Source organism: Lemur catta, chromosome 10 (genome assembly GCF_020740605.2).
Source record: "Lemur catta isolate mLemCat1 chromosome 10, mLemCat1.pri, whole genome shotgun sequence".
Lineage (NCBI taxonomy): Eukaryota > Metazoa > Chordata > Mammalia > Primates > Lemuridae > Lemur > Lemur catta.
The window spans coordinates 46,856,186-46,869,983 of NC_059137.1; the positions used below are offsets into that span (position 1 = coordinate 46,856,186).

The 13,798-nt window shown below is 42.5% G+C and overlaps 1 protein-coding gene and 1 long non-coding RNA gene across 2 annotated transcripts in view; one reads left to right on the plus strand and one right to left on the minus strand.

The window, feature by feature from the left end:
• LOC123645635 overlaps window positions 1-13,798 on the plus strand; it is a 38,787-nt gene that overhangs the window by 20,743 nt on the left and 4,246 nt on the right. The window contains exon 3 of the long non-coding RNA XR_006737688.1: window positions 10,434-10,576. This is a non-coding gene — a long non-coding RNA (uncharacterized LOC123645635). The remainder of the gene's footprint in view (window positions 1-10,433; window positions 10,577-13,798) is intronic.
• Window positions 1-13,798, minus strand: part of LOC123645634 (methylthioadenosine phosphorylase) — a 42,081-nt gene that overhangs the window by 17,525 nt on the left and 10,758 nt on the right. Inside the window, exons 2-4 of the mRNA XM_045562089.1 lie at window positions 13,460-13,546; window positions 11,683-11,741; window positions 10,378-10,545 (exon numbers count right to left, since the gene is read on the minus strand). Coding sequence (XP_045418045.1) covers window positions 10,378-10,545; window positions 11,683-11,741; window positions 13,460-13,546 — 314 coding nt within the window. The remainder of the gene's footprint in view (window positions 1-10,377; window positions 10,546-11,682; window positions 11,742-13,459; window positions 13,547-13,798) is intronic.

Genomic DNA, 13,798 nt, shown 5'->3' on the forward strand with positions numbered 1-13,798 from the left:
AAGACAGCCAAGGAGAGAACACGGGGCACTTTCAGACACAGAGGGGGAGAAAAGTCCAGAGAAATATTGACCGACAGGTTGTTTCTTGAATCAAGATGTTAAATCAGCTTGAAGATAGCCATTTGTTAATGTTTCCTTTGAGGAAATGCAGAGTTGTAAACAAGTTGAGAGCAAACACCTGTCTGTGTCCACAAGCCTCAACACGCAGGAACGTGAGTCAATTAATCTACTGGCAGACCAGGATGGCTTCTCGTAAGAAAGGTGGTTTCAGGGAAGTGATTCTACTCTCATTTAAAAGGTTATTCAAACAGTCCAGTACTAATGTGCAGGGATAGCGACAAGACAGAGGCAATCTGGACATAAACAGCAAGCAACAGGTTAAGAAGTGGAGTGAGTCTGTCCTATTAAACAGAAGGAACCGCAAAGTTATGAATTTGAACCAACATCATTAAGCTCTTCCCACTCCTGTCTCATGAGAGCCCCTCATCGCTTATGGTGCCATAGGAAGGAGAAACACCAATAGCTGTTTATAGCCCAGTGAGGAAAGACAGCTCCACAAACAGGTTACACATTTTCCCTTCTGTTCCAGTATTTTTCATGGTCTTGATAAACAGCATGCTGAGCAAGAGCACAAGAACAAAAGTCCTAGCTCTGACACAGGTGGTGACGATAATCTCTTTGGGCCTCAGTTTCCTCACCTGTAAAAGGGAATAACAAGGTACATGGCGGATGTCTCCCAGAGCTGTGGTAATTAGCAGTGTCTGAAACACAGGAAAGATCTGTTTGCACAACTCTAAACTGGGGAAATGATCGTTGTATGCGATAAATGGGATTAACTGACTGTGGCACCTAGTAGGAACTAAGAAACCGGGAGCTTGGCATTTTTCATTATAGGATGTATGGCGAGGAGGTAAGAAGAACAGAACTAGGTTATGGAACAGAACATAAGAACGAACATCTCATACAGGGGAGTAGCTGACCCCAATTCAAGGCAGGAAGATAACAAAAGGGGATGCAAGTAACTAGTGAAAGGGAAGGCAAAGGGAGAAGGTGAGTTATGCCTAACAGCTTCTGTTTTCTCTACAAACGTGGGGGGAGACATTCTAGGCCGAGAGAGAGGGGGATTGGCAGGCAGCTGTGGGAACAGAAAGAGTTAAAAATAGCTGCTGACAGGGATGGGAGAAAAGGCCATGCAAAGGCTTGCTGGGCAATTCTTTACCATAGAACACTATTTTTAGTCCACATGGGGTGCAAAGATACTGACAACATACTTGACTTCAGAGCATGGCCCTGGCCCAAGGGCCCAGTGCTGTGCACTGTGACATCATGGGGGAAGCCCCAGGCAGGGCCTCTCTATGGGAGAAGGAAACAAACTGACACGACTGATCAGCACAGTGTGTTTACAGCGGGACTTTCCTGATGAGTAAGAACGCATCACAAAAGCTCACTCGAGCCTCTCCCAGTTCTTCTAGCAAGAAAATAAGCTGATGAAGAAATAATCTGAAGGAGGAGGACACCTTCTTAGGAATCAATCCAACACCCTCATTTAGCAGATAAGGACACTAAGTGACAGAGGGATTTGAGGGCAGAGCCAGGAAACGTTTTAGATGTCCTCACTTCCAAGGTTTGTTTCACTGCTTTCTTGAAGCAGAGCCATTAACCATGGGCCTCATGCAGAACAGTATCACCTTGAGGTATTTCTGAGAGTAATCGATGCGGTTTAGTAGGTCCTACTGCTCTGATCCTTAAAAAAAAAACAAACAAACCCAAAACCTAATATAATGTGGGCACCCTTCCAGTTTACAGATCTATTGATAGTTGTTCCTTTTTATACTTGTATAATAAATACGGTGAATTGAATTCCTATAATAATCTGAAGAATTAAGAGGAAGAAGGTCAAGTGTAGAAATTGCTGGAATCCTCTGCCCATGGCATGGATATTTAGCAGTTTGGGGTGAAAGAAAGGCCGTATCATCAGTTACCCCATGCAGACATGAATATACAGACATATCTAACAACTGGGTTAGAAAACAGAGGGACCATGTACAAGGAAAAGAGGAAGAGACAACAGAATGCCTTTTTGAAAAATAGGGAAACAGTCTTGCTTTGCTCCAATGGCAAAAATCTCTTTAGAAACCACTCTTGTGCACCACTTTATAATGTATCGTTCAAGTCAAGCTTTACAAGTGGGGTGGGTGTGAGAGGCAGGAGAATCATGCCTTTCTTTAGTTACAAGGCTGGTAAGTGAAAACAAAACAAAGGCCAAGCAATGAATAATCATGCTTCTAAATCGCTCTAAGTCTCATCTTAGAATTTGGTTAGGTTGACACAGGGCCCTTGACAACCCACAGGCAGGGATGAGGTATGAGTACCACGCTTCATGTAATAGCACACCCATCACTGACCCTGCTGGGCTCAAAAGAGGAAGTTGTATCTTTAAAGCCCTTTGCATTAGGTCGGTGCAAAGGAAATTGGGGTTTTGGACTATGAATTTTAAATCATTACAACTGGATCAAACACATCTTTATTCATCAAAATAGGAACCATTACAATCAACACATTTTTGCCAATGAGAAATAAGTTTGTTTATTCCTGTAGTCCCATGCTTTGGGATTCCATGAACTCTTGGAAAGCATTTTCTGTATCCTGCTGGTTGTGGAAGCATTTTACCTGCAGAAAGTTGCAGAGAGGTCAGGTGAATATGGCGGATGAGGTAAAACTTCAAAGCCCGATTCGTTCAACTTTTGAAGTGTTGGTTGTGCAACATGTGGTTGGGTGATGTCATGGAGAAGAACTAGGCCCTTTCTGTTGAGCAATGCCAGCTGCAGGTGTTGCAGTTTTCGGTGCATCTCATTGATTTGCTGAGCATACTTCTCAGATGGAATGGTTTTGCCAGGATTCAGAAAGCTGTAGTGGATCGCACTGGCAGCAGACCACCAAACAGTGATCATGACCATTTTTTGGTACAAGTTTGGCTTTCGTAAGTGCTTTTGAGCTTCTTGGTCCAATCACTGAGCTGGTCGTCGCTTGTCATAGAGAATCCACTTTTCTTCGCACGTCACAATCCAATCAAGAAATGGCGGACACTTCAAAATGACGATTTTTTTGATTTACGTTCAGCTCACGAGGCACCCACTTATCGAGCTTTTCACCCTTCCAATTTGCTTCAAATGCGGAACAACCATAGAATGGTCAACGTTGAGTTCTTCGGCAACTTCTCTTGTAGTTCTGAGAGGATTAGCTTCAGTGATTGCTCTCAACTTCCGATGGCCGGCCACTGTGCTCCTCATCTTCAAGGCTCTCATCTCCTCTGCAAAACTTCTTGAACCACCACTGCTCTGTACATTCGTTAGCAGTTCCTGGGCCAAATGCGTTGTTGATATTGTGAGTGGTCTCCGCTGCTTTATGACCCATTTTGAATTCGAATAAGAATTACCATTAGAATTTGCTTTTTGTCTAATATCATTTCCATACTCTAAAATAAATATCAAATAAATAGCAAGTAATAAGTCATTAGTAAAAAAAAGGGAGAAATGTGCATTAAAGTGATATATAACATAACCACATTTATTTAAGAGTGTATTCCAATATCAAACAGCAAATTTCAACAATGCTAAAACTGCAATTACTTTTGCACCAACCTAACAGAATAGTTTCCACTAGGGAAGGCGGTAACCATAGAACCAATCAGTAAGCAAGGGGACAGACGTCTCTCCCAACTGCTCCTTGGACAGTGGCGAATAGACATGGAAGACAAGATGCCAGGATAAAAACATGCAAAGATCAATGGAGAAACAATCTAAAAAGCCTAACTGGAACCGTCAGAGTAGTTGAGGTTTCAGAATGCTGACCCTGTCTCACATAGCAAAGCCAGATTCTGAGGACAGATTACTTTGACTCCCTTATGAAGTCTTTTTGTTTTTTTTTTTTCTTCCCCACTTACAGAACATCTGGCTTCAGTTCCCCATAGGTGACACAGTGAGAGCCAGGTGTCCCCAGCACATACAAACAAGACAAACACGAAAATTATGAATCTTGGAATATATATCTTACAAGATTCTTTTAAAGTATAAATAGCCTGACCACTTTCTTTAAGTACAAAATGTCAATTCTTTCCCCAGTTCAAATTAACTGTTTAATGACCGTGAAGAAGTGAAACAAATCCCGGTCTTAACCATGTTTTATACTCAATGCCAAATGACTTGTGGCTGTGACAATGGGGACCTTCTATAAGATAAAAGAAATGGATTAATCAGACCCAATACAGCAGGAGGCATAAGACACTGTAGAAACCTGCTGTGAACAAGCTTCCTACATGTCCTTGGTATGAATTCCTATTTTCTGATTTTTAATGTTTGGTTTGTGAAGAAGAACGGTGCCACAGAGTCCAGGGCCTCGGGCAAGGGAAGAATCAGGAAACTTGTCACTGTGCAACAAAAATAGGAAAATGAAAAAGATAACAGATTCTTGTTTGTAGACCAACATATACTTTGCTTTCCATAGATGCCCTAGTCACAAATGAAAAATGATGATTTTAACTTCAAATGCTTCGGCATTTCCTTGCATGTTTGAGAAACAGACACAAGGACTGACTGCACACACACAAACACACCTGGACCCTCTGCCCTCTCCACCTGCTTTCTCTAGGACAGTCACACCCAGGACTCCTCTTTTCTCAAGCCTAGGTTTTTTAACTTCACTGGCTAGAAGGTGGCATGAGGAAAAAAATATAATTTTCAGAAACGAATAACCCTATTTTCTTAAAAGAGCTTCCAGCCACGTCAGATTCCTTCAAGGGTGTATTTCATTATTAGAGCAGAAACCTCATGTTTCTAAAAACAGCCCTAAAAATCAGAGCCACCTGTCACTCTTAAATCTTAACATGCTCTAAGGTGCGCATCACACGGTACACATAGGGTTGGTTCCCTCCCACCCCCTTATGCTGAGCACTGGGAAGAGAAAACAACATGCTTTAAGTTCTGCTACCTATAAAATAGAAATAGCCATACTGTTAAACAATCTCTCTAGCCTTTGAAGACCACTTTAGGATGAGGATGTTTTTTCTGAGACAATGTGCTGGCAAAGTTACGGCAATAGGTCAAGTATATGTTTCTAGATCTACATGCAGGCAGCGCTGGGGGAAGTTCAATCCTCCATTTTGAAGACGGAACCAACATGCAGGTGGGTGAAGTGATCTGCCCAAGGCCAAACAGAGCCAAGATGCAACCTCCCGATCAAGGGCTCCTGCCCTGGAGTTCTATAATCCACCGGCCAGCTTCACAGAATGTTACAAGTTGAGGCAGTGGGTATGGGTCTGGGAACCTCAGACTAAAAACAGCACAGCCCTTAGCTGACCATTGTGTCTGGGGACAGCACCAAGTGGAGGGAGGTATCAGGTGCCTGCCTCAACATACCAAGATTCACTTTATGAAGAAATGTGCTATCAGGACAACACGTATAAGGTAGTAGCCACAAAGTAAAAAGTTCTGATTTTCTTCCCCTGTGAGATATTCAAACACATGGTAAATCATTTACGTGATACCCAAGCCTGCTTAATGGAAGCCACTCAGCTCAACCAGGGGCAGTATTTAGAAGATTCATCCGACAACATGATATGAGCCACATACGTAATTTTAAAATTTCTAGTGGCCACATTAAATGAGTAAAAGAGAAACAGGTAAAATTAGCTTTGAAATCTTATCTAACCTAATATATCAAAAAATCACTGTAATATGTAATCAATATAAAAATTGATATTTTATGCTAAATGATATTCCCTTGGGGATCCTTTTAACAGTTTCTTCCTCCTGTTGTTAACCACCAGACCCTCCAGCCCACACTCTCAATAGTGGTACCCAGTTATTGAGCAGGTTAACACATCCTAGATCCCATAAAAGGTAGTTATTAGAGACTTTTAACTTTTCCAAGGAAACATTATGAAGGCAGGTTAGCTGGGCATAGTGGCTCACACCTATAATCCTAGCACTTTGGGAGGCCAAAGTGGGAGGATCGCTTGAGGCCAGGAGTTTGAGGTTTCAGTGAGCTATGATCAGGCCACTGTACTCTAGCCTGGGCAAGAGTGTGAACCTTTCTCAAAAATTTAAAAAAAAAAAATGGAAGGCAGGTTATCCACTTGGCTCATAAAAACAAAACAAATACTGGAAGATTTTATGGTCGCATGGCTAAGAGCCAACACAGAATGAAACCTGATCTAATGACAATACCTATTCTCTTACTAGTTATCATCTTTCTGGACAAACTGTTTTCTTGCGAGAGCCAGTATGTGAAACATCTACATTTACAGCATGTTGAGTAAAAGATCTGGAAAAAGTTAACAGTGTACTGTTATACCACGTAAGTGACAAATTAATCCTAGGTTGACTGCCCAATTCAGACTTTTCTTTCCAGTATCATCTATACTACTTTATAAATGTGGATCATTCTGAATATGGAGTTTTATATTCTGCTTTATTAAATATTATCATCACTTCCTTAAGTCATGACCTCCCAACACATGGACTTTGACAGCCCTAGAGATTTTTTTTTTGGGGGAGACAGAGTGTCACTCTGTTGCCCCAGATAGAGTGCAGTGGCATCAGTCAGGCTAGCACACAGCAACCTCAAACTCCTGGGCTCAAGTGATCCTCCTGCCTCAGCCTCCCCAGTAGCTCTGACTACAGGCATGTGCCATGATGCACAGCTAATTTTTCTTTTCTTTTTTTTTTTTTTTTGAGACAGAGTCTGACTCTGTTGTCCGGCTAGAGTGCCGTGGTGTCAGCCTAGCTCACAGCAACCTCAAACTCCTGGGCTCAAGCAATCCTCCCGCCTCAGCCTTCGAGTAGCTGGGACTACAGGCATGTGCCACCATGCCTAGCTAATTTTTTCTATATATTTTTAGTTGTCCAGATAATTTCTTTCTATTTTTTAATAGAGACAGGGTCTCGCTCTTTCTCAGACTAGTCTCAAACTCCTTATCCTCCCGCCTTGGCCTCCCAGAGTGTTAGGATTACAGGTGTGAGCCACCACGCCTGGCTGTAGCCCTAGAGATTTTGATCAAGATGTTTCCTAAACACAAACCAACAGCATATCCTTTGCTTTGAATGCCTAGTTATATTATTCAAAAAAATACTGACTGAGCAAATATGGGCCAGGCACTGTTGTGATTAGGTACAAATAGGACAGAGAGGGTCTTTGCCCTTGCATGGCTTATACTCTAGAGCTGTGGTCCCCAACCCCCAGGCTGAGGACCAGGACCAGGACCAGTCCGTGGTCTGTGAGGAACTGGGCCGCACAGGAGGTGAGCGGTGGGTGGCTGAGTAAAGCTTCCTCTGTATTTACAGCCGCTCCCCGTCACTCATGTCACTACCCGAGCTCTGCCTCCTGTGACATCAGTGGCAGCATTAGATTCTCATAGGAGCAGGAACCCCACTGTGAACTGTGCATGCGAGGGATCTAGGTTGTGTGCTCCTTGTAAGAATCTAGCGCCTGATGGTCTGAGGTGGAGCTGAGGTGGTGATACTAGCACTGGGGAGCAGCTGCAAATACAGACTGTCATCAGCAGAGAGGTCGCATTATGGTGATTTGCATAATTATTTCATTATATGTTACAATGTACTAATAATAGAAATAAAGTGCACAATAAATGTAATGCACCTTAATCATCCCAAAACCGTCCCCTCCCCCTCCACTGTCAGTCTGTGGAAAAACTGTCTTCCATGAAACCAGTCCCTGGTACCACAAAGGTTGGAGACTGCTGCTCTAGAAGAAAAGAAAGATACCAATAATAAATACATAGTGTCAGATATAAATAAATTATAGGGGAAAAACGCAGGCTGAGGAGCATGTAATGATTTTAGTTTAATCCCCATTATTTATTAGGTTGAACCACATGAAATTGCCAATACTCAACCATTTCTGACCTACAGATTGAGCAATTTCATAATGGTTTCATTCCATCAAGAAACAGTCAAAAATGCTTGTGATGGACCAGAAATGAAGAGTCCCTGAAAGGTAGAAGACACACAGAACTGGCCTGGATAACCCTCTCTCCCATAGCAGACAGAGGCAGAAGCAGCCTTTGGATGTAATAGGATCAGAGGGAGGAGGAAGATGCTCTGAGGTGCTAGTTAGGGTGACTGGATGGGGGACAGAGAGAGGAGCCACCAAATGGTTCAACTGAGGTACTTACTCCTCCCACCCTCTCACCCCACAGGCTCTTGCCTCCATCCAAAACAACTGAGAGGCAGTTACTTCCACCAAGAATGGGGCAAGGGGGTGGTTCTAGAGACCATCACTTCCCCTGTGAGTTCTTCAACTACTTCTAAACACAGAAGAGGCCCAAGAAATTGGCAATCTGTTATTATTTGACTTTTTTGGTAAAGGAACATTACTTGTGCCATTAAATGACAAAAACCCCAGCACCTGAGCCACCTAATCAATCACACCGTGAAGAGAAAACCAGGCATTACATGACTCTGATATGATGCAGCCAGAAAGATTCCTGCCAAGAATTCAAACTTGGTTCTGTGCAGGTCTCCAGGGCTAAGGGGATGGGGAAGACACTAAATGACACCTAAGGATGCAATCAGTAAAACTCAGGATGTGGGGAGGTGCCACAAGCCAAAACAAAAACGGTAAAGAGGGTAGAAACCTCCAGACTAGAAGGCTTATTAAAGTGCACGCGTGTAACGAGAGATCTTCTCTTGACCCTTATTTGAGTAAATCAATTGTAAAAAAAAAAAAAAAAAGTTCATGAAACAATACAGAAAACTATATATATGTGCTTACATATATAATATTAAGAAAATGTTAACTTATCCTTTTTTAAAAATAAAAATGCCCTTATCTTTTAAGTTACACATTGCAGTGAATTGATAAATGTTAAAGCTGGGAATTAGGAACTTGAGAGTTCATGATTATTCTATTGTACATGTGTTTAAAAACTCCCACAGTATAGAGACAACCTATAGATTGGGAAAAAATATCTGCAAACTATACATCTGGTAAGGGGTTAATATCCAAAATATATAAGGAACGTAACTAAATAGCAAGGAAACTAACAACCTGATTAAAAAACGGGCAAAGGGCTTGAATAGACATTTCTCAAAAGACACACAAATGGCCAACAGCTATACAGAGAATGCTCAGGACCATCAATCATGCCTGTCAGCTCATGCCTGTCAGAATGGCTATTATCAAAAAGATCAAAGAGAACAAATGTCGGTGAAGCTGTGGACAAAAGGGAATGCTTGTACATTGTTGGTGGGAATATAAATTAGTACGGCCGTTTTGGAAAACAGTATGGAGCTTCCTCAAAAAAAAAAAAAAAAATAGAAACACTGTATGACTCAGCAATCCCATTTTCACATATGCATCCAAAGGAGGTGAAATCAGTATGAAATACCTGCACTCCCATGGTCACTGAGGCATCACTCATCACAGCCAATACGTGGAAGCAACCTAAGTGTTCATCAACAGATGAGTGGATAAAGAAAATGCGGTATATTTACACAATGGAATGCTATTTAGCCTTAAACAAGGAAATTCTATCAATGGCTACAACATTGACAATTAAGAGAAATAAGCCAGTCACAGAAAGACAAATACGGCATGAGCTCCCCTATATGCAGAATTCAGTCAAAAATAGAAGTAGAGAGTAGAATGGTGGTTGCCAGGGGATGGTGAGAAGATACTGATCAAAGGACACAAAATTTCAGTTCGGAGCAATAAGTTTTTGAGATCTATTGTACAGCATGGTGATTATAGTTAACAACAATGTATTATGTATTTCAAAGTTGCTAGGAAAGTAAAAATCAAATGTTCTTACTATCAAAGATGGTAAGTATCTGAGAGGATATGTTAATTAGATTGACAAATCAAAAAATGTATACACATATAAAATACACAATTATTATCTGTCAATTAAAAAATAAAAAAAAAAAACCTTTCATAATGAAAAGCTTAAAGGAAGTCTGTGAGGGCCAGGCGGGTGGATCGCTCGAGGTCAGGAGTTCAAGACCAGCCTGAGCGAGACCCCGTCTCTACTAAAAATAGAAAGAAATTATCTGGCCAACTAAAAATATATATAGAAAAAATTAGCCGGGCATAGTGGCACATGCCTGTAGTCCCAGCTACTCGGGAGGCTGAGGCAGTAGGATCGCTTAAGCCCAGGAGTTTGAGGTTGCTGTGAGCTAGGCTGATGCCACGGCACTCACTCTAGCCCGGGCAACAGAGCGAGACTCTGTCTCAAAAAAAAAAAAAATAAGGAAGTCTGTGGTGTGGCCCTGCCCTCCCTGCTTCCCCTGGTTCCCATATATCATCTGTTTGAGCTGGGAATGACCAGCTCCAAGGGCCTAAAGCATTTTAGATCCTGCTCACCTGTCAATGAACTGATCGATGATAACTATATCACCGGGCTGAATCTCCTCCCTCAGGGAACCGCATGCTGTGGTCACTATGACATGTGTACAACCCTCTTCCTTCAAAGCCCAGATGTTCGCCTGGTAGTTGATTTTTGAAGGCACAATGGTGTGCTGCCTCCCGTGCCTAAGAGGAGGAGAGGAGAAATGGCAGACAGGTGAGTACCACACCGCTTCCTCCTAGAGCCTGGAAAAAATCAAGTGACTCTGTAGCAATGATCACAGACACCCACCCCAGTGACCATGTAAAACAAAAATTTAGATTTACTGGATTCTAAGAAGCCACTTCCATTTTAAAAATATAGAGCGACAGACAGATCCTAGCATGGTCCCTGTTTTATGCCCTGTGTAAAGTGTGGGTGAACCCAAGACTTGCTTCTAACCATTAGAATATGGCAAAGGCACGGGAAACCACTCCCTCGAGAGACTCCTATCAGCCTTGCAGAAGCAAGTTGCCATTGCGTGAACTGCCTGTGAAGAGGCCCACGTGGCAGGGAATGAGGACCACCTCTAAGAGCTGAAGGCCCCAGTCCTGCAATGTGAGGGTCCTGCAACCACGAGGACCGGAATTCTGCCACACCACATAAGCTTGAACAAGGTGAGAACACAGCCCTTGAGTATACATTGTGCAACCCCAAGGAGAGGATCCAACTAAGCTGTGCCAAACTCCTGGCTCACAGAAATTGCGGCATAATGTGTGCTATTTTAAGCTGCTAAATTTGCAGTAATTTGTTACTCAGCAATAGAAAACTAATACATATAGTTTGACTAATTTCTAACTATGTGATAAAAAACCCTATTGCCTCCTCTATTATAATGGAGCAGCACTAGCCTTATCAAGAAAACAACGGTGTACACAGTACAAGTAACCCACTTTGGAGACCCCAAACCCGCTTCCCATAAACATACAACTACTACTAACAAGGGGTCATGAATGAAGCATTGTTTATCTTGATAATTAGAAGGGAAAAAAAGGAAACATTTCTTCTTGCAGCTGGAACCGAAACCAGAGCTTCAACTTTAGATACCTGATCTACTTTTCCAATCCAAGGTGGAGGGCATAACATCTTTGATCTCCTAAGTCAATATTACTTACCCAAAACCACACATGGTAAATAAAGGTGACTTAAGATGTTCTAACTACACCAACACACAAAAACTCATACCTGTATCATTACTCTTTCCAAAATTTAAGTTAAATTTAAATTCTCCTGTAGTAGTAACAATCAGATAGCTTAAAAAAAAAACAACAAAAAAGCCATACCTTGCAAGGAGGACGCAATCAATGTTTTTTATCTTCCCCAAAATTAAGGCATCAGATGGCTGCACACAACGAAAAAGGATTATATTTTAACTCAGTGATTTTAAAACATGTATATAAACAATTAAAACTGTTCAACTACAGTTGGATTCATGGAAACTTGGAGTTCACGGATACAGCTTACAGAAGAGGCTATATATTTGATATCAACATGATCATTCGATCAATATTTACTGAGCTCTCCATAGGCACAGAGATTCACAGGACTCTGAAGCACTTGGGTGTCCACGTAGGTTCCATACAGTAAGACTTGTTTGTAGCAAGTACCCCAGGGGACTCTGACAGTAGACTGGTCAAATTTGGATCTATCAAGGGTATCCGGCAGGTTCAAGAACAGGTGTGAGGCCGGGCACGGTGGCTCATGCCTGTAATCCTAGCACTCAGGGAGGCCGAGGCGGGTGGATTGTCTGAGCTCAGGAGTTCAAGACCAGCCTGAGCAAGAGCGAGACCCCATCTCTGCTAAAAATAGAAATAAATTATATGGACAGCTAAAAATATATATAGAAAAATTAGCTGGGCATGGTGGCACCTGCCTGTAGTCCCAGCTACTCAGGAGGCTGAGGCAGGAGGATTGCTTGAGCCCAGGAGTTTGAGGTTGCTGTGAGCTAGGCTGAAGCCACGGCACTCTAGCCCGGGCAACAGAGTGAGAATCTGTCTCAAAAAAAATAAATAAATAAATAAATAAAAAGAACAGGTGCAAGAGTGAAAGGCAGAAAGGATAAGAGGCCACTGTTGTGCAGCAGCGGACCTGTCTGCTTGTGTTAACCAGGTCTAATATGGCCGCGGAATGACTTGAGGTAATGGGGGCTTAAAAGGCCCTTAGAATCAAGGAGGTCAAGAAAGTGGGCCAAAGAGATGATAGCAGGACTTAGAGGACACGAGGTCACCCTGAGAACTTGGCGGAAAAGGAGGGTGTGGTTAGAAAGGCCAGATGCAGAGATGTCACAGGAAGATCAGGAGAGCTACAGCAGGAAGTAGCAATATGGAATTAGGAGAAGGCAGATACCCTCAGCCTGGCCTAGGCTGGGTGGCACAGGGGCTTGGAGAACCAGCAGCCTCTCCCAGAAAAGCAGGAGTGTTTTATTTCCAGTTCAGGTACACATTCAACAAATGTCAACCGTGTTCTGGATTCCCCAGACAATCCTCCTTTGGGCCAGGGCTCACTCAGAAAATGCAACTTTGTAATGATACTTCATCTTATTAGTCATCAAACTGTCCTCTAAATCTGCGGTCCCCAACCCCCGGGGCAGCTGCCGGGTACCAGTCTGTGGCCTGTTAGGAAACCGGCCACGCATCACCACCTGAGCTCTGCACCATCCCCACACCCCCGGGTCCCTGGAAAAATTGTTTTCCGTGAAACCGGTCCCTGGTGCCAAAAAGGCTGGGGACCACCGCAATTATGTGGTGTGACCTACTGGCCCCAGATTAGAAGCTGATTTGAATATGAAAGTTGCTATGTCTGAAATGAGTATCTGGCTTCTAGCAACAGAATTGCAGAGTGATTTTTCAAGCCATGTTCTCAGAACAGCGAAGTCCGAGGCATCCTATGGACACCTTCCCAGCCGAGGGAGCCCAACGGCGGGACTCCTGGCTCTCTCTGTCTGCAACAGATAGCCCCGGCCAAAACAAATCAATAAAGAAGCAATTTGTTTTTTGACTTAAAAATCAAGCAAGCAAGGAGAAACAGAAAAGCACACGTCTCCGCTAATTGGATATTAACCTTGCCAAATGGAGTATCCACATATTTTTCAGTTCTTCCTTCTAAAATTTCTGGATCATCCAGGCCTGTTCCACCTATTATTCCAATCTACAGGAGAAAAAGATGGAGAAAAAAGATTTATCATTTTTGGTCATTTTTTATTAGAAACAAAATTATTTTAAGCAAATTCACTTATTCACACTCATATACTCTTCTGTATTCCTGCTAAGCCCTAGTTATTTAAAAATCTGAAAATTACTAAACAACAATCAGGAAACATTTGAAGCCTGCCTGTATTCCAGAAATAACCAAAATGTAGGCCACCTTTTTGGACTATATCACATTTATTTATGACTGTTT